An 18,108-nucleotide genomic window follows, 5' to 3' on the forward strand; every position below is an offset into this window, starting at 1 on the left:
TATCAGCTAAAGAGAACTCGTCTGCACGTGATAAAACACAAACCAGCCTCTCTTCTCCTGGTGGTGTCATTTACAACACCCAGAACCCTGCAGCTGTAGCTCTCACCTCAACATGCTCTGTTTGAGGAGCTCCAACCACCACAGACTCATATCCCAGCTCTGCTGACCCACACCAAGCTGAGGAAGTCACCTCTGCCAAGAGCCAAACCATCCACACCACTGATGCTTTAGTGCACCCACCCTGGACTTACCCTGCACTAGATATTCTTCAGCCTGTGTTGGCTCATTTGCTTAAATTTCCTTTTAAGATAATGGAAATTATATATTGATAACCAAGTAGATTAAGTGTTATCTCAGAAAAGCCAGCTTTGAAAAGCCAGGCTGCAGGCTCAGCATGCAGGGCCCTGGGTCACTGCAGCTCTCAGAGCAGAGAGCTGCTGCTGCAAAGGTAATTTCCCAATGGCTTTAGCTGCATGTCATTACCCTCCCTTCAACCCCAGAGCTCAGGGGAGACAAACCTTCCTCTGCAGAGGGGAGACCAAAACTGCCACAGGAGGAGAACTGCAGACTTCCACAGAGAATTCAGGAAATAAGGTTTTTCCTTCTTCAGCCAGGCTGACTGAAACTGTTTTAGCTTCTCGTGACTCGAATACTGAGCTTGCAGCAGGGCAGCAGGGACAGTCACTGTGCAGGTCAGCAGGGTTTTCCCCTGGGTCATGCCTGTGTGTGCTCTGCACTGTCTGCTCCTGGCCAGTGTCACAGCCAGGCTCCTGCTCAGACAGCTCTTCTGTCTGCTTATTCTTACTCTTACTCAAGCTCTTGCTAAATGAAGGTTCTCATGTCCCAGTCCTAAAATCAAACTGGGATGCCTACCTGGCAGATCCCTCATGTCTTTTGATGAAGTATGATGACTATTTCCTATCCAGCACACACGTTTCTGCTGAGTATCTCTACAAAAGCAAAGTTTGCCTTACTAGAAGGGAGACTGAAGTTTCAATAACCCCAGCCAAGCACTACTAGAGAGGAGTGGAAAGGTGGCAATTGCACATATCCCTAATTCCCAGAGATGCTTTAGCACATTCATTAGTCAATGACACAAATGATCCAGCAAACTTTCCCATCCAGAGCATTTGAGCACACTCTGGAATTACCACTCTGGTGGTACTTACAGGGTACCAAACTGCCTCCCCTGGCCCTGAGGGGGTGTGCAGGGCCAGCAGTACTGGGAAGTCTTGAAAGTGAGACCAAAATCACTTTCCTTTGAAGGACCCATTTCACCAGGAACCCAATTACAGTTTGCATGTGCTTAAACAACTCCAGACACAGCCCACACCACAGGACTAAGACAGGGCCACTAAAACAGAGCACATGAATCACTAATATCACCATGCCTAAACTCAAAATACATTCCCAGCATTGCAGGGGCCAGAGGAAGGGAGACTCAACCATGGGTAGATCTCCCAGACTCCCAGACCCTGAACTGGTTTCTTAGTGAACAAGGCTGGGACTGTGCCTGTATCAAAGTGCACTCCTGGTATTGGACACACTAAACCCAGCCTAAAGCAGGTGACAGCACTGAGCCATTGCCTGCATCAGGGAGCTCCTGGCTCTCTCCAGGGCTCTGTCCCTAAGCCTGGCTTTGCAGCCAGCTCTCATTACCTGGACCACTGCCTCCCTCCAAACTTCCCCCTCTCTTGCAGGAGGCCTCCACACCAGCAAACTCCATGAGAAAACAGTGACTCCAGTCCCCACAGAGACACAGTGGTCACAGACCACATGCCACCACCAGTGATTTAAAAGTTCAGCCCACATCTCCCACCACCTTGGCTCCTGCAGCCCCTTCCTGCTCACCATTAGGCTCCAACAGGAATCCAGTTTGCAACTTCTAATCTAATAAAATCCAACCAACAATGATGCATTTGCTGCAGTGATGACTGTGAGCTTCAAGCAGCTGCATGGTTATTGAGCCTCCCAAATTAAACAACAATTATGGATGCTTACATTAAAATTACCTTGCAATCCCTGGATTGCCTGGCAACACTTTTCCTTCAGCATGCACAAACGATGCACTTTCCCTCTTAATTATGTAATAATTGCCATGCATTTACCCAGCAGTTCAGAGAGAACACCATTTTTAACTTTCATTTGCTAATAAAATAAGTGTTTACTCAATGATCCAAAAGAAAGCATCCTATTGTTCCTGTTACTGGCAGTGCTTGGGCATCCTATAATTTATTGTTGAATTTCACATCCTCTGCTTAAGATTACCCACATTTTGCTGGGGTTTTTTTCATAGCCACTAAACTCAAAGTTTCCTCTGAACAGGAACTGTTCCTGCAGCAGCATCCAGCACAGCACAGCCTGGATCTCCCAGCTGAGGCACACAGGCTCTGCTGCAATCTGAATGCTAATGGGAATATAAAAAGCTGCATCTTCATCCTTCAGGCTCTACTCAAAGATAGTCTTGAGATTCCCATTCATATATTAACTTCTACCAACTTTCTGGGGTCACCTGACTAATTCTGGCAGCACCTAGAAGCTTCTGGACTGTCAGACTTGCAAACATTGATTTTATTCACTGCTGGTTTTAGACAAAAAATGAGGTGGTGCTTCACTTCACTGTGGAGAGGGACTGAGACCCTGCACACCAGGCTCCTCTGCCCCAGCAAGGCCCATCATGCTCAGAGATTTGTTCTCTCTCAGTGGTTGAGGCCAAGTGAGTAATTCCTTCTGGTTTAAACTGGCTACCTGATTATTTTCTTTGCTATCCATTAGTTACTGTTTTTTTTTTAGAGACAGAAAGTATTTATTTCCTGTCCAGCACTTCCCTCGTTCTCAGGATTTCATAAGCCTCTGCCACAGCACCCCTTTCAATATAATTTTCCAGTCTTAAGAGCTTTGGTCATATCTCTGTACATAAGATATTCCAGGACCATCCTGATCCTCCTTCTTGGCCTCAGTTCTAGGGAGCTGTTTCTAAGACAGGCTGAGCCAAGTTGCACCTGACATAATATTCAGGATACTCCTTGTCTGTACCTAAGAATTCTTAGAAATCCAAGTAACTGCATAATAACATTTTCTAGTTTCTTCTTTCTTTCATTCCAAATAATTCCCCAAATCTTGTTAGCCTTGTTGAATGTCACTAAGTAATGGGCTGGCATTTTCAAGAGAACTATCCAGAATAAAGCCTGAGTGAGAAGAGATAATTTAGAGCCCATCACATTGTATGAATTTTCAGTCTTGTTTCTCCCCCTAATGCATTTCCTTGCAGACAGCAACATGAATTTTTATCTGTCATTTTATCATGCCATCACTTGCTACCATGGCATTTTCCTGCCAGTCTTCCCAGTCAGTTCTAACAACCATCCTGAATAACTCAGTGCCATCATAAATCTCTCTTATTGTCCTCTACCCTTTTTCTGATCATTTAGGAATCTACTGAACAACCCAGCCCACATTATGGATTCCTATTTAACTGTACTGGTTAACTTTTCTCAGTTGTGAAAGTTGTATCCCAACTTTCCTGATTGTCTAGTTATTAATCCACAAGAGCCCATCCAACCTAAGAGATTTAGGAGCTGCTTTATGAGCTACTGTAAATGGATCTAATCAAAAGCTGTTTGGCAATTGAAACACAAGGTAATGACAGGATCACCTTATCTCCATATTTGCTGTCTCCTCTGGAAAACAATCAGACCTGCAAGGTGGGAATGTCCTCTGAAAACGCTGCTGTGCCTCTTCCCCCCCAAATCCAGCAGGGGCAATCCTTCAGCGTGTCAGTGTGCAGAGGATGCAGGCAGTGGGGAGAGCACTGAACTCCCAGGGGCTGTTTGCAAGGAGCACACCAGGATCAAACAGGCACAGAGCCAAGCTCAGCTCACCAGCAGCTGAGCTACAGAAGCAGTAAGGGCTTTCAGGATGCCAGCACACAGACCATTCCACCTTGTGTCTTTATTTAATTCAGGGACCCCTCTTTGCTCACCCCTGCCAGGTTCATGGCAGCAGGGACATGTCAATGGCAATGGGGCCAGGAAAATCCCTGCTGCTGTTCACAGACCTATCATGGCCTCCCTGAACTCTGCAGGACAGGCACTCAGCAGTGAATCTGCCCTCAGCCACAGGGGCACAAGACATCACCAAAAAGGGTGACAATAATCAAACAGGCTACAAAGAGGAACCCTGCTCTGGAGTCTGGGCACAGCCTGGGAACACACTTGATCCTCTCCTTCCCTGGGAGGGCACAGCAGATGGGAGTCACTCAGATGGAATCTGCAGAGGGGGTGGACAAGCACAGACACCCTCCCTGTGCTGCTCACCAGCCCTGCAGGGACAGTGCTTGCCTTGCTAAGCTAGAGACAGGGATTTGTTCCAGTTTAAGCTGACTGACTGAATCCATGACACTGCAAACACCCATTTTCTGGCTCTGCTATTGCCTTGAAAGACAGTCTCCAAAAAGAAATAACTGGAAGAAAACAGAGAGGCACTATTTGCCTAATGTCTTTCCTAAGAGTTCTGTGACACTTCCTGGGTAAACCCAAGCTGAGTGGGGCCACCTCCAACAGCAATCCAATCCCAGGGGACCTCTCTGGCTCATCCAGCAGCCCCCCAGGGCCAAGATGTCCCTCCCCAGAGCAGGGGGCTGAGGCACACCCTGTGCAAAGCACTGCCAGGGCTGGGGTACTCACAGTACTCGATGCCCAGGACGATGTCTCGGAAGTAGAGCCGAGCCTGCTCCTCGCTGAAGGGCTGCTCACTTGGCACCTCCATGACAGGCCTGTTGGCAGGAGGGACAGCAAATCAGTGCTCTGCAGAAGGGCAGTAACACCCCTTGCTGGAGGAGTTTGTTCCCATCACCATGTCCCAGCACTGAGGGCCAGGCTCCCAAAAGGCTCTGGGTGCTGTGACACAGGATGGAGGTGTGTCCATTCTTTCTGGATGTGGTGATGCTTTGGTTACTGAGCTTGGCTAGTGATGGGTGGCTTTGCATAGTCCCTGAGCCAGCATGAGCCACAGAGCCCTCATCATCATCATCAGGATTAACTGCAATGTCTGCACAAAATAAGACAAACACTACTCACTGACTAACGGGAGAACAAAGCTGGACCTGGCCTTTGGCTCCCTGCTAAAGGTGCTCATGGCTGTGAGCACCAGCATTCCCATGAGATCCCAGTCAGCAGTGGGGACAGTGCCTGTTGCTGTGCACTGCATGTCCTGCCTGCTGGGGCTCAGTCCTGACACAATATCATTGTGCAGCTGGTCTACACTGAGGCAGAATCCAAACACGAACCACTGGCTCAAAGGTTAAATGGGAATATTTCCAGTGTATTGTGCTAAACTGCTTTAAAAACCTATTTAGCTGCTCAGGGTTCAGCCACCACCAAAGCTCAGCCATTCAGCCCTGAACAGCCAAGGTTACCTGGTCAGCTTCTCCTCTCCTTTCCTCTGAATGCTGCCATTGCTGAGGGATGCATTGTCTTCTCTAAAAGCCCCTCTTCTGCCTGTGCCTGCTGAAAGCTGAGGGCAAAGAGGCTGTAAGAGCTAGTCAGAATCTCCTGCTCCCCTGTGGATGAATGGCTGGAGCTGAGGACCTCAGTGCACTGGGGGCTAATCCTGCCTGTGCTCAGCAGCTTGGCTTTGCATTTGGACACATGCCCACTGACTGGAGCTGGATTTGAGTGAGTGCTCCTGGGACACCATCCTAGCAAGCCAAACCCTGGCAGAGAACATCCCATTGCCAAAACCAGGCTCTGTGGTTCTTCCCAGCAGCAAATCCTTCCTGTAGCATTTCCCTCTTCTCCCTTGCTGCCCATTTGACTGATGACCTTCATCTCTCATTTGCATTTTCCTGTCACTGCCTTCCCTCCCTCTTTTATGCACATTTTTCTGCTGCTGAAACCAGAGAGCAGGGCTGGCAGAGCGACTAATGGAGTCTAATTGCCTCCTGCCAGAGGCAGCCAGGCTGCACTTGGATGAGCCACAGGTTCCCCAGCCTCAGCTGTTGACAGGAGCTCCCTCTCCTACAGGACAGGCATCAGCCTGATCACCAGGGAGACTGGGGAGCCTCTTGCCAGCAACCCACTGGAGCTGGCAGCTTGTTCATGTGGCCAGAGAGAAAAATAACCCCTCTGGGAATCTCCTCCATCCTGGACACAGAAATCATGACCTCACTGCGACTGCAGAGCTGCAGAATCAGTGCAGATGTAGCAAGAGCAGTGAGGAACCTCTTACCACCTAATCTCTTCTATCTACTATGCAAAAGAAATGTGCCAGCAGAACAGACTCTCATGAGAGGTTAGTGCTGAGGGCAAAATAAGGCAGCAGGTGGCAAGTAAATCTTGATGCAATCACACACCCCTTGTGTCAGAGGAAGCCACAATGTGGCTGGAATCCAGCACAGTATTCCTATTCAAACCTTTTCTTCCAGGCACCTGATGAGGAATTGTCACAGAATTTATTTTCCAGATCAGAGTCTGGCACCAGGACATGTCCTCCCAGCCCATTTCTATTCAGCACATCATTCCAGGCTGTAGCAGTGCAAAAGCAACTGCAGCTGGGTTTTGCCTCCTCTGCAGACAGGGCTTGCCCCACGGGACATATTAAACCTCCATTTCACATGGGAACCTGATGATGAACACCAAAATTTTCAACAGAAGGGATCCCAGAAAGGCTACTTACCCTTTCCTCATGAGGTCAAACACTGCAAGAAAAGGAAATAAACCATGAATAAATGAGAAGAGCAGCCGGGCTTATTTGTTATTTATCACCTACAAAAAGACATCCATTCCCATACCTGCAAAATAAATTTATCTCCACTCATTTCTCTTTCCTCATCCATGACAAAGACACCAGAGGATGCAAAATTAAAATATTCATCTCTTCAGCACAGACAAATATCCTCCCTCCTGTCACTCTGTACAGGGAGGCAGCAGGTGCTAATTTATCAACCACGGTGCTGCTGTTCTGGGTGTCAGCCCTCGTTGGTTTGAGCCCTGTTGTACCTCCAAGGGAGAGTGTTTGCTATGATATCTCCACTAAATTGCTGATAGCAAAGGAGATGCTGTAAGAACATGCTGCTCCATTTCTGCTGTGTCAATCAGCAGCACAGCTACAGCTTTGTCAGAGCCAAGCACTCCCTGGCACTGAAGAGGATTTGCTGGTGTGAGTTGAGGTTTGCAGAGCACAGGAGTTTGTGTGTCTGATTAGGAGGTTGGGGAAAAGCGTTTTTCTGATCCTGCTCTGCCTTGTCCTGCAAACAGGAGAAGGATCTGCTTTTATCTAGAGCAGGAGAGCTCTTTTCCCCATGAATTATACGGGGATTTCTTGCACATCTCAAAACATCTGAGCAGATCCCCTCCCCAAAGCACTGGGCTGTGGGATCCTCTGAGGGTACACACACAACAGGGCAGCCTGAATCGGCTCCTCTTGTCCTCCAGGCTGGAGAAACTGCAGCTTGTGGGAACATTTCATTATTCAACCACCCTCTCTCTACCTTTGCAGGTTGCTCAGTGCCTGCTGCCATCCCATCCCCCTGACACACGGCCAAGTGCTCACAGCAGTGCCTGATCCCAGCAGCCACAGGCAAGGAGCAAGGAGCACTTCCTCTAGGTCTGCTCTGCAGTGGGGGGCATTTTTGGAAGGAGAAAGGTGCAGTTCTCATCAGCTGGGGCAGCTGCAGGAAGGAGCAAACCCACTTGCAGGAGGTTCAGCCCTGAACAGGGCTACTCCTTCTGCCAAGGGAACTGCAGAGGCAGGAGCTTGATGTGCCTGAACTTCACAGGATCCCATGAGAGAAAAGGGAACATGGACAACAGGGACATGGCCACTGCTCATCACTCAGGGACCAGCACAACCTCCAACAGGACCAGGACAGTCCCCTCCTGTCCTGCTGCTGTTGCTGCTATTTCTGGGATGCTTCTCTTGCTCTACAGGTAGAGCTTGGTTCAGGGTTTGGGTTTTTTTTCCCCTCTGCAGCTTTCCACCTCATCTCTCCCCTTTCCTCCATCCCCAGGGGTTCTGGCCTTCAACCAACAGCCTCAACCATCCTCCCCACCACGGGTGCCATCACTTTGAGATGCTGCCAGATGCCATTGGGGCTTCAGCCCAAAGGGAAGAGTGGCCCTTCAAAGGAAAATTGCTTCATTTGCTAGGCAGAGTCCGGCTTCACTGCAGCTTCAAAAGTGTCCCATAATTATTTCATGAGGAGCAGTCTTTGAACCTGCTTCATCAGGAAACAGTTTGGGGAAGCAGAGATGTGAAAGGGTCAGTCATCCCCTCCTCCAGCCTGTCTCAGAGGGCACCTCAGGGCCTCCCAGGCCTGTCCCCCAGTGTTCTACCCAAATGAGGGTTAGGCTGTGGCTGGCACTTTCAGAGTCTGGAGGAGAAGAAGACAAAACGGGTGGAATTCCCTTGCCCTCTGCATAATCACCCAGTCAGGCATGGCTTCCCCACCAAAGATGGGAGTGCTGCTCCCTGAGGAGGTCCTGGGGGTCACAGGAAACACCCCCAGACAAGACTGGAGTGGCTCTGGAGTCACTACCCCTATCCACAGCCTACAGCAGCCTCACAGCAGGGGGACAGGGAAACCATCCTGCACCCACCTCTTCCCTCCTGGCTCTGGGACTGGGCTCAGCCCTACAGAGGGGAGGGCAGAGCAGCTGTCAGGTCTTTTGAGTGTCCCCATGGCAAAGAGATGTGCACAGCTGTACTGACACAAGGTTGCCTTACCCTACTGCACGGGGCCTTTCCATCCCAGCTGCATTTACAGGCGTTTTAACTTTGCAGAAAAAAATAAGTCTGCTGAAGTTGGCACAAGTTTCCTCCCGTATTGACCCCGAGTCCTGGTAGGTGTCACTTGCATCACTAGGCCTAAGCCCAGATGGTTCTGTTAGCTTATGAGACTCACATACCCATGTACAAGTTGTCCTCTGCAGGATCATCAAGGACCTGAGAGAGATCACAGAGAAATAAGGGGAAAGAGGAAAAAAGTGAAAAACGGCAGGAAAAAAATATTTTTAAGCAAGTAACATTCCCAGTACACTGTGCTGAGCTGCAGAACACTGAGAACAATTTAGGCTAATATTTAGAGAGTCCTGCAGAAAGTGGGGTTTTGGAGGATAGATTTTCCTGTCTCCAGAAAAGTCTGGGCTTCTGCCTGTATTTGGATTAGCCTACCAATAAAGGCACTGCTTGTCCTAAACTGACCTCAGTCAATAATGAAAATGGCACTGAAGCCTTGCACTTGTGCACCTTCCCAGGCTTGTCTGCACACAAGTTTCAGTGATCAAAGCTCACTGCCATTTCTACCAGCACAGTGAGCTGCCTTCTCCTGGGCACCAGCCCAGAGCACAGGGTGAGTGTGCAGTTTGTCCTCCACAGTCAGTAACACTTTGCTTGGAATCACCAGCCTAAATTTCTGAACATCTATTTTAAACCAATTCTGGCTGAAGTAGGAGCAGCTGAAGAAAAATCCTCTTGTTGCAATACAAACCAGACTTGTTTCAGCATAACTTAGGGTGGAGAAGCAGCTCACCTCTATCAGCTTAACGATATTGATGTGGTCCAGCTTCTTTAGGATGGCTATTTCCTGATAGACTCTGTCCAGAGGTGCCATGGGCTTGGGCTGCTCCCCAGAAGATGCTTTTGACCCTCTGGGAGGAGGCCGACCTGCAAGTGTGACAGCACAGTGAAGAATTCCTCATTTGGCAGCAGCACCTGCACACAGCACGAGCAGCCACTGGCCCCTCTGCCTCTACCTGCAGCTATTCTGGAAGATCTCATGCCCATGTTCTCATCCCAAAGCTCTGCAGTCTCCCTCCCACCTGGAACTGAGATCTCCAAGTCCTAGACCAGCTGCTCCCAGGTTCCCAGACGAGTCTGGGGCATCCCATGGCCCAGCCTGCACCCAGGTGCTGTCCCAGGGGAGAAGAGACTCTGAAAGGAGGGGGAATACCCTGCCTAACTTGCTTAATTAGGCTTCATAAATGGTGAACACGGAAGAGTCACCACTTCAAAGAGACTCCCAAAAATCAGAGCCAGGAATCTCATTACTGAGTGTGCTGAATTTCCCTGTGGCTGAATCTGTCCCCTCACCACCCCCTGCATTTTAACCAGCTCCCAGCTACACGGGCAGCTTTGACAGGAGGCCACGTTCTGCAGTCCTTGCAGACAATGTCTCTACAGAGAGACCTGGCTGAGGACAACAGGCAGACCTCTAAATGTGAGATACCCACGTGGAAATCCATACTGCTTCAAGAGTTTCTTTTTGGAGAGGACTTTCATAGCCTGGAGAAAAAAGAAAAAGCAGTGTTAAAACTGAACAAGAGCCAAAGAGCTGATTGCTGTGACCTGGGGGTATTCTGGGCATCAGGGGCTGTCAGGGCTGCTCCTCAACCTAAGGAAGGCTCCTGGTTAGTGGTGGCCACAACAGACAGACACTGACCCAGGCTTTCCTGAAAGCACTGCTAACCATTTCTTCCATTCATTTCTTCCCATGAAAATTTTTGATTTCTTTTCAAATGGACAAAGAAAAAGGAGCCAAATTTCTGCATTTGGGGCAGAAGCTTGAGGGAAGAGGTGGGTTCCTCTGGCTGACCCACTGCTTTGGATAATGTTACAGTGATGCTCCAGCTCAGAGCCATTTCAAGGCTGCTTCATCTTATGTTTTGTCTTGTCAGGGGGTAGAAGAAGGAAACTGAACCCAGGCAGCTGAGGCATGGGAAGGGGTCAGGGTAATTCTTCCTGCCATCCAGCTGGCATTAGCATAGTGGCAAAAGGCAATCTGAATTTAATAAACAGTCTTTGTGCCTCCATCTGCTCTGTGCATTAATAACCTTTTGGAGGGCCACTCAAACCCCCCAAGTGGCCCAGCAGATGAATATTTAATAAGAAACCAGCTCATGGTACAGTTTGCTTAGGAAAACAGTCTGTGCTTCCAGGAGCTGGGATTACTCACTCCTTCCCCTAGCCTAAGCAGTTGCTCCTATTAATAAAGCATCCAATATGTAATTCACACTGGAGTGATCCCTACAAAATCTAACTAACCAAGGAGTCCTGCAGGACACAGCCAAATGCCCAGAAATTTTAAATTAGTACCACAGAGGCAGGGTCTCTGCCCCACTACCTGTTTTTAACACATATATCAAGAACAGGTCACCAAACCCATTCCAGTGAGCTCCATCCCAGGTGTTGTTCCTGGCAACTATGGCACCACATGCCCAAGGATCCCCACCTCCCATCAGTGCTCCCACTGCAGCCAGGTTCATGGCTTGCTGCAAGGATTGTTATCTTTGGTACTGATCCAGTGAAATCCTCTGGATTTGCACCCGTGTAATTGAGAAGAGTCACTGTGCAGTGTTTCAATCCTGCCTGACAGCTCCAAACCAACTGTTAGAAATGGTGGTGTTGAGAGACAGACTCAGAAGTGCTTATCTTTGACTTAGCACAGCTCTGTGTCCAATACAGGCAGCCAAATGACTCATGGTCTGCTGAAAGAGGATCCAAGATGTGCACAACCACCTCCAAATACGGCCAGGACCAAGCCCCAAGGACTTCCCACGCTCCCCACTTTTATCTCTCCATAATGAAAATTTATGAGAAAAATCAAAGGAGTTGGTACATCCATTTCTCTTTCAACCACTGCCAACCCAGGAGGAGAACACTCCTCCTGCTCCAATCCCATCTTGAGTCCTTGCTGCCTTCTGGCAAGGAGATTTAGAAAAAGGACAAAATAGAAGATGCAATTTGCTGCTGAAAGCTCCCAAGTTTGGGAGCTTGGGGGCCTCAGCCTGAGGAACTGAACCATCAGCACCAGCCATGCCCACATCGGGACAGTCCTTCCCAGGAGAAGCTGGAGGGAGCAGGAAGGTACAGAGAGGAGCAATAGCTGAGACAAGACTTGCTCTTGGGGACAGAAATGAAGGGAACAGGAGCTACTGCTGTCACCCAAAGTCCTGGAAGGATGCCCCAGGGGCAGTGGGGGGGTTACTGCACCATGGGTGAGCTGACTGCAAACCACCACTACTGCTGGGAAAGAAGCACCAGGATTTCTTGTACCAGCTTTGAAGCACCAATATCTGCTACTGCACAAGCAGGGCTGGGTCAGAAGAGAGGACCTGTCCCACTGCACTGACAAACTCAAACAGGGACAAAAAGCAAAGTTCATCATGCAACAGGCCAGAACCACTTAATTATCACAAGAGCAGAGAGGAGGGCACGTGGCTGTGAAGGCTCACTTTAATTACAGTGAGCTGGCAGGACCAGGCTTCCTCCTGAACTGTGGCTGCTGCAATGGGAGCATCTCAGGGATGCTTCAGCAAAGCTCTCCGGGCTCACATGCATGACAGAGCCAAAGACATTTGTACTCACAGGCAGAGCTAATTACCCAGATAATGCCTTTCTGATAAAGAACCAGCTCAGAGCCAAGCTCAGGGATTTTCCCTTTGCACAGGCAAGTTTTGCTTCAGTCTTCTCAGGATAGGAGGCAGCCTGGAGATTTCCTCCACACATCCTCCTCCCAACTATTCACATGTGGACACGGGTCTTGGCATTTCCCTTTGAGAAACAGCAGGAACCGTGTGCTTTTCTCTGATGTATGTTTATTAGCTAAGTTTACTGCTCTCTTCCTATCAACCCTACAGCTGGAAACCACGGGGAAGCTGCCTAAGGGAAAGGAGATCCCTGGCTTAGGGAGAGGAGGAACGCCTGTGACACAGCAGCTTTCACAACAGTGAGACCACAAGCTGTGGGTAATGACAATGGCAAAATGGCCATTCGTTCTGGGAGGGAAGGGTGACAAAATGACTGAACTAAGTGACCTTATCACCTGTCCTTGGTGATGCTCTCACAGTGCTTACAATGTCATTTTATTTGCTGTGGGAGAGACTCGTACTGCAAGGGCAGAAGCCTGTGCACAGTCCCTGCCTACAGCTCCCAGGGGAGTGGGAAGCTGCTCACTGGTCCCTACTCACCACTGAAATCCTCTGCTAGTGCATGAGGGCACACTGTGGGAATGCTGAACAGACCAGAGAGGGTTTCCAGCCCTGCCTAACAACATCCCTCAGACAAAGCAGCTGAGAGGGAAGCTCTGCTGGGAAGGAGTGTTATGAACCTTAAAAAAACAAAAATCTTAAACCAGACAGGCTTAGCTGCCATGGCCTTAAAATCCTGCTGCTGTGTTTGTCACCTTTTGTCCCATCTGCAGAATCCCACCATCAGGCTGTGCCCATCCATGCTGTGCCACCACAGCAGGGATGCTGAACTGGAGCTCACCTGTCTCCAGCTGCTACCCCGGGTGACCCAGCCCCTCACCAGCCCTCAGCTGAACAGCACGAGGTGTTTGAAGAAGCCAGAGACCATTTCCCTGCTCCCAGCCACTCTGGAGTGCAGCTGGCAGTGGTTCAGCAGCTGTTATGTGAGCAAGAGGATGAGAAACACAGGAGCTGTGCCTTCCCTTCCCGCCTGGATGGCAACCAAAGTGGATTCTCGAGGGGCTGGAAAGTTCAAGGCTAGCTGCTGGCCACTTTCTCAGCAGCAGCACTTTGTTCAGCCACTCCTTTCATAAACTTGGAAGGAATTTCTCCCCATCACTGAGACTTGGTAGGAAACAGCCCTCCATGCAAAGATTGTTAGGTACAAACAGAGGTAGAGAGCACAATCACATAAATCTTGTTTCTTAGGAAACAAGATTAAAAAAGAAGGATGAAAAAAAGAAAAATCCACTGACAACCTAAATGCTATTGCCTTATTCCAGCAGTAGCATAACAAATGCCCATCATAACCACTTTTCTTTGCAAGCTGATTTAGAGATTGAAAATAGGGGGAAGATATGACCTGAGGCATCAAAGAATCAAATTCCATCAGCACAATGATTCCAATCTAGATCTCTGCTTGGACACATTTGCCTTTGCTTTTTATTTGCTGCTTTTTCACAGAACTTGGCCTTTGATTTTTCCCCTAGTCATCGACAAAGCATCTCCTTCAAACTGAGACACTGAAACCTTTCCAGTGTAAAGGATTCCTTGGCAGGGCCCCACAGAAGCTGCTGTAACAGCTTCATGTGCCCCAGGAGCAGCAGGGTCCTCTGCTCTGGCAGCCAGCTCTGCTTTCCAGTGGGGTGTCCTCCTTGGAGGGAGCACTGGGTCACATATCTGGTGCAGAAATTCCAGTTTCCATGGTCTAACACATTCCCTGCATGTACTGATGTGAGCCAGGACACTTTACAGCCCTCCCAGCAACCAAGGGCAAAGCTCTTAGAAGCACTCCCTCATCTCTAATGGAAGGTAAAAAACCCACAAAGTAAACACAAGCCATCTACATTTTTTCCCAAATGTGGTGATCGAATTTTTTTCTTGAGAGTTTTTCCTAATTCTAGGCCAGATCTGAAGCTCATTAAAGCAGCAGCAATCTTTCATTTGGCTTTGACAGGAGCTGTATTCAGTCCTTGCTCCCTACAAACTCTGCCTTTTTGAAGGGAGCTAGCAAAGGGTCCCACACCTCAGCAAGAATCAGGAGACATACTCTGAATTATGCCCCCAAATCATTTTTTTTTTCTTATTTCTTTACAATTTTTGGTCCTTGTTATTGCAGCACACTAACTTAAAGACAATAAAGAAGGCAGCAACACCCTGGTCTCATGCTGAACCACTGCAAATGAAAATCAGTTATAGAAAGAGAATATCACAGAATGGTTTGGGTTGGAAGGGACCTTAAAGATCATCAGTTCCAGCTCCTGGCCATGGACAAGGACCCCTTCCATTAGACTAGAGTGCTCCAAGCCCTGTCCACCCTGGCCTTGCTCACTAAAGGCCAACCAAGGGCTGATCTCCTCCAAGTACTTCTTACTGCTTTTCATCACTGAGATAACAAAGCATCCAGAGCTAAATCTGGGGGAAAACAAACACACAAACACACAGAAAACGCCCTTCCCAACTATTAGAATCACAATTGCTTCTATTAACTGCTGGTAAGAGTCATTAGGAGGTTGGGGTGCACTGCTGAGGAACAGGCAGGACGGGAAGGATAAGCAGGGCAGGATGAAGTCTGAGCTCTGGGACAGCTCAAGGCTCAGGCACACCAGGCAGGTGGAGAGCTCAGCAGCCATGAGCCAGTTATGCAATTGGCACTGTTTCTCTGAATCCTTGGAAAGTCTGCCAGCTCCTGAGCTTAATGCCTTGGAAAAGCAGAGGTGTCTCCATCACGGCTTGCCCTCCCAGAAAACACAAGCACGGGGAGCTGGGAGGATGAGGGTGCCAGGCCTGGGACTGCAGCTGGGCAAGGGCACAGCTCCCCCTGCCCCAGCCAAGAGGGGAACAGGGACCCAGAGTGGGGCACAGAGTTTGGAGATCACTGCCTTTCACAGCTGCCTGCCCCCTGCTCTCCTGCACTGACACCCAGCAGAGGCACACACAGCCCTGGCACACACACCAGGGCACTGCCCTGGGCCCCCAGCATCCCAGCTGGGATCCAGCCCAAGCCCAGAGGGAGGATGGGGTGAAGCAAAGAGCACATCCCTGCAGTGCTGGCACCACGGGGGGCTTTGTGCCCTGCCTGCCTTCAGGTGAGGCTCAAACACTGCCCCTCCCAGGCTGCAGCACCTTTAAAGGGTTTGCTTAGATTAGAAACCAAGATTAAGTGGGATTAACTAACACACACCAGGCTAACCTGCACACAGGCTTTCACTTTTGGTTTTGATTTGACCAGCTAAATCTACATCCATGGGGTTAATCTGTGTCCAAAACAGGAACAGGAATGCAGCAGGCAATGCTATCCTAACCCAGCCCTCCCCTGCCCAGCTGTAACAGATGCCCTGCCCTCCACTGGGCAGCTCAATGGGATTTCCTGAACTAAAGGGCAGTGCCAAAATGTAAGGATTACAATTTTCAAAGGAAAAGTATTTTCAGCTGGACAATAACATGATTTATGGATGTGATGTGTTCCCACTCTGCTGGCATGCCTGTGCTGGTGGGACAGATGGATCAGGGAAGCCAGGGCTGGCATCCATCACTCTGCAGAACAAACCCTCCTGCTGCAGGGCATGGCAGGGAGGATTTGGAGGGCAGCAGAGAAAAGGAGCCATTGGAAAAAGCTCTGGTGCAGCTGTGAATCAGCTTGGAAAGGACAGCAGATGGAAAGAATTGTGACTCCTTTCTTTGGCCAGCTCCAGGGCACCTTGTCCAGATTTTTGTCTCATCTCTTCCGTGCTTCATTTCAAGACATTCCTGCTGCAGTTTCGTGCCTGCTGGAAGCACAGAAAGGCTAAGGAATACCCACAGGCACACAATCCCCACCTGACCCTTTCAACCTGGTGTGTCACTAGTAATAAAGAGACAGGGAGGAAAAACTATCTGGGGAGCAGTAGGGAATGAACATGTTCTATGTTCCAGAGCACATTCCTATTCCCCTTTGTCCCAAGGCCAGCAGGGACAAGCAGCAGCACAGGAGCTGCCTGGGTGCTCTGCTGGGCCCATTTTCATCCACATGCAGGAGCAACAGCAGGACACCCTCACCAAATGCAGCGTGGAGCAGCAGCTCTGGCAGGGCTGTGTTGGGCAGCAGATCCCTGAGCAGATTCCTGCCCTGGGATCCAGCACAAACTGCTGGAAGCTCTTTCCAGAAGCCTCCAGGCACAGCCACACACAGCAAGGAAGTTTTCCTTCCTTCCTTCCAGCTCCTGCTCTCAGCCTGAACAAAACAAACCACAGGGCAAGCCCAGGGACATGAGCATATCTGCAGACAGATTTTGCAGGAATTTCAGCTGGGATGGTTGGGATTCAGCTGCCTCTGAAAAGGGAGGCACAGAGCAGGAGCCTTCAGCATAAGCAGCCTTTAGGAATATGGAACTCTCCAACTCTGGCTTGGTTAAAGCCCAAGATCTGCCTTCTGTCTTGTACCTACACCTCATGCCCTGACAGTGAGCCTCCTCCACTGTCCCCCAGGCATCTCCCAAGGGGGCAGGATGGAGGGAGCCTGGCACTGCCCAGCCACACCACACTGCTCAGCATTTTCCTGGGAAACGCCCCCATTTCCTTACAAAACACGTTCCAGGCCAGGCTTCCAATGCACAGCAGGTGCTGAATACCACCACCCACATGTCTCTAATTTCAGGTGACCTGCTTCATAGCTAGAAAATGCCAAGGCAAATCAGCACCATGCTTCTGCAGCCTGCCTGTTACATAAGGCACCCACCCGTCCCCTCCTGCCCAGCAGAGCTTCAGCTCCTTGCAAGCCACCCAAATCACGAGTGCACATCCTGAAAGAGGCCAGGTAGAGAGGGGAGCACCCAGCTCTCAGGGGGGGAAGTGCAGCAGCAAAGAGGAGCAGAGGAGAGACACACTTACATAATACTTGTCATCGTTCTCGTTGTAGGCCAGTTTCACAACGCCGTAGGAACCCTAAAAATAAACAGGAATTGCACAAGTCAGCTCAGCAGCTTCACCTCTTCTTCTTGCTGCTCGAGGCTAGGAAAAAAAACAACTCCCAAAGCCCCAGACCATGCTGAGCCCTGAGCAGTCTGCAGGTGATGAGACCCTGCAGCAAGGTTGTGTGTTTTGGCAGCTCTGTCGAGCCACTGCAGGATTATCAGTGTCTGGAGGAGCTGGCCCATCACCTCCTGCCCTGAGCCAAAGCCACCACGTCTGTCTGAACTCAGACACGGGTGGGGAGCAGAGAGAAAAATTTTCAAGCAGTTTTTTTTTTTGGTGCAAATTTGGAAATTCTGCCTGAACACTTTTCCTCTTCCCTCAACCAGATGCTGTCCAGGCAGATGCAGACCTGGACTGCTGCTGTATCCACAGCTCCAGGGACAGCCTGAAGCCAAGCTCCATCCAAACTGCTGGTTTTGCAAACTTCCAAGTAAACTCTCATTTTGTGCAAGTGAGACATGACCAGGTATTATCCCTGACAGATGCCTGTTGAATAAACGAGTGGGATGAACACCAGAGCCTTCAAAATACTTCTCTTGACTTCACTGAGAGTTGAAATCAAGTTCTGGTCCCAGAGGAGACTAACAAGCCATCTGGGTGACCCTGAAGCCTCTACCAACCTCACAGTGCCCATCTGCTTGCTGTGACCCACAGGGAAGGAGGCAGGGACAAATCCACCTGAGAGAAGGTT

General features: G+C 49.6%; 1 protein-coding gene across 3 annotated transcripts in view; it reads right to left on the reverse strand.

Moving 5' to 3' along the window:
* CAMKK1 (calcium/calmodulin dependent protein kinase kinase 1) overlaps positions 1–18,108 on the reverse strand; it is a 94,491-nt gene that overhangs the window by 27,078 nt on the left and 49,305 nt on the right. For all 3 annotated transcript variants that reach the window (XM_088177080.1, XM_014888007.2, XM_088177081.1), the window contains exons 4-9: positions 17,334–17,387; positions 10,230–10,281; positions 9,530–9,663; positions 8,907–8,943; positions 6,676–6,697; positions 4,686–4,774 (exon numbers count right to left, since the gene is read on the reverse strand). In XM_088177080.1, the coding sequence (XP_088033206.1) occupies positions 4,686–4,774; positions 6,676–6,697; positions 8,907–8,943; positions 9,530–9,663; positions 10,230–10,281; positions 17,334–17,387 (388 nt within the window). The remainder of the gene's footprint in view (positions 1–4,685; positions 4,775–6,675; positions 6,698–8,906; positions 8,944–9,529; positions 9,664–10,229; positions 10,282–17,333; positions 17,388–18,108) is intronic.

The sequence above is a fragment of the Sturnus vulgaris genome, chromosome 21 (genome assembly GCF_052056855.1).
Source record: "Sturnus vulgaris isolate bStuVul1 chromosome 21, bStuVul1.hap1, whole genome shotgun sequence".
Classification (NCBI taxonomy): Eukaryota; Metazoa; Chordata; class Aves; order Passeriformes; family Sturnidae; genus Sturnus; species Sturnus vulgaris.